At 31.1% G+C, this 1,620-nt stretch overlaps 1 protein-coding gene across 1 annotated transcript in view; it reads left to right on the top strand.

Moving 5' to 3' along the window:
- LOC107634327 (casparian strip membrane protein 5) overlaps positions 1-415 on the top strand; it is a 3,501-nt gene extending 3,086 nt beyond the window's left edge. Inside the window, exon 3 of the mRNA XM_016337862.2 lies at positions 52-415. Within this exon, the coding sequence (XP_016193348.1) occupies positions 52-267 (216 nt within the window). The 3' untranslated portion in view covers positions 268-415. The remainder of the gene's footprint in view (positions 1-51) is intronic.

Consider the following 1,620-nt stretch of genomic DNA (forward strand, 5'->3'; position numbering starts at 1 on the left):
TTCTAGAAAGAAATTGAAAATAACTAGGAGTGAATTTGGAACTTAATTCAGGTAATGATGGGTCTAATCACAACAGCTGCTGCAGCTGGTGGTGGCATAGTGTACTTATCTCATAATGGGAGTCAACATGCAAATTGGATAGCAATATGTCAAGGATACGCCAATTTCTGCCAAACTGCTAGCGAGTCTGTGGTGCTTTCCTTTGTTGCCGCATTTTTCTTCATGTGTTTGGTTCCACTCTCTGCGTTGGCTCTTAAGAGGAATTGACCCCGCCCCAAGTCTCGTGTTATTGCATGATGCTCACTGTGTCGAGTGTTAATCGAAGTTACTATTGATTCCTCTAAAAAGTGAGATATATAAAGTAAAATGTTAAAGTACCATCATAATTTATAGAATAAGGTATATTGTTGAATTACTAAAAATTAAATAACTACATAAAAAATTAAATATTAACGATTAAGTGATGATTAAAAATAATAAATTTTAATTTCTCTTAATATTTTTTATAATAATAGGGACTTTAAAAGTATTATCTTGTATGTCTATACGTATAACTGCCGGTGTAAATTACTAATTAAAAATATGTGGGTATTTAGTGAGTTCTCTCACTTTTTAAAAGTTTGGTTTAATTTTCTCCCTTTTTTTTCTCACTATTATGAGAAATTAAGAAGGCCATTCTTCCATATCCCAATTAATTTAGAGTTTTTAATTGATATTATTTAAAATCAAACATGTAATAATTTAAGATTATATTTGAACAAATAATTAAATTATACTTTAAATACTAATAATTATATTTTTTTATAGTTTCACCTCAAATACTATTAATTTAAAAAATATATCATATATTATTTTATACTAAAATATCCTTTTAACTTATTATAAAATAAAAATCGCAAGCAATGTCTCTTAAATTTTGTTAGGGTTTCACCTCAAGAAATGGATCTAATGCAACAAAACACGATAAAAAGTCAAGACTTGAATCCCGATCTAAACTAACAAAGAAATTGCATGAAAGTGGTGGCGAATAAGACCAGCTGATTGGAGAACATACCAAAAGTGTCATATAAGAATTTCTTTCTCTCTTCACTAGGGATCATGTTGAAGGAGAAAGAGGATTCTATTGAAGATGTTGATGTGCATCCGAAAGACAAATGGTATCAAGGGGATAAACCCTTTGACCCATGTCCAATCATTCCAATTTTTAAAGCAGATTTTGATGAGTGGTGCAACCCGTGGCACGCTGCTCTCATTGTCAAGATTCTTGGCAAGAGAATCTATTTAGGATTCATGAAATAATGACTCAATAGAAATTTGGTGAGAAAATATAAGATTAACATTATTAATATAGACCGTGATTATTTTTTGGTTTATTTTTCAAGTAAAGACTATTACTCGCACGTCTTGTTTGGTAGACCATGGATGGTTGTGGGACATTATTTGATAGTTCAGAGATAGAGATCATTTTTCTTGACGTCTGAGAGTGAAATAAAGAAGATTGCATCATGGATCAAGACTCCTAATCTTCCAACGGAGCTCTATAACCATCATTATTTCTTGTGGCATGTGGATTCGGTGAGAGGAACTATAGTAAAGATTGATAAAACTACATTGATAATA

Source organism: Arachis ipaensis, chromosome B03 (assembly GCF_000816755.2).
Source record: "Arachis ipaensis cultivar K30076 chromosome B03, Araip1.1, whole genome shotgun sequence".
NCBI lineage: Eukaryota > Viridiplantae > Streptophyta > Magnoliopsida > Fabales > Fabaceae > Arachis > Arachis ipaensis.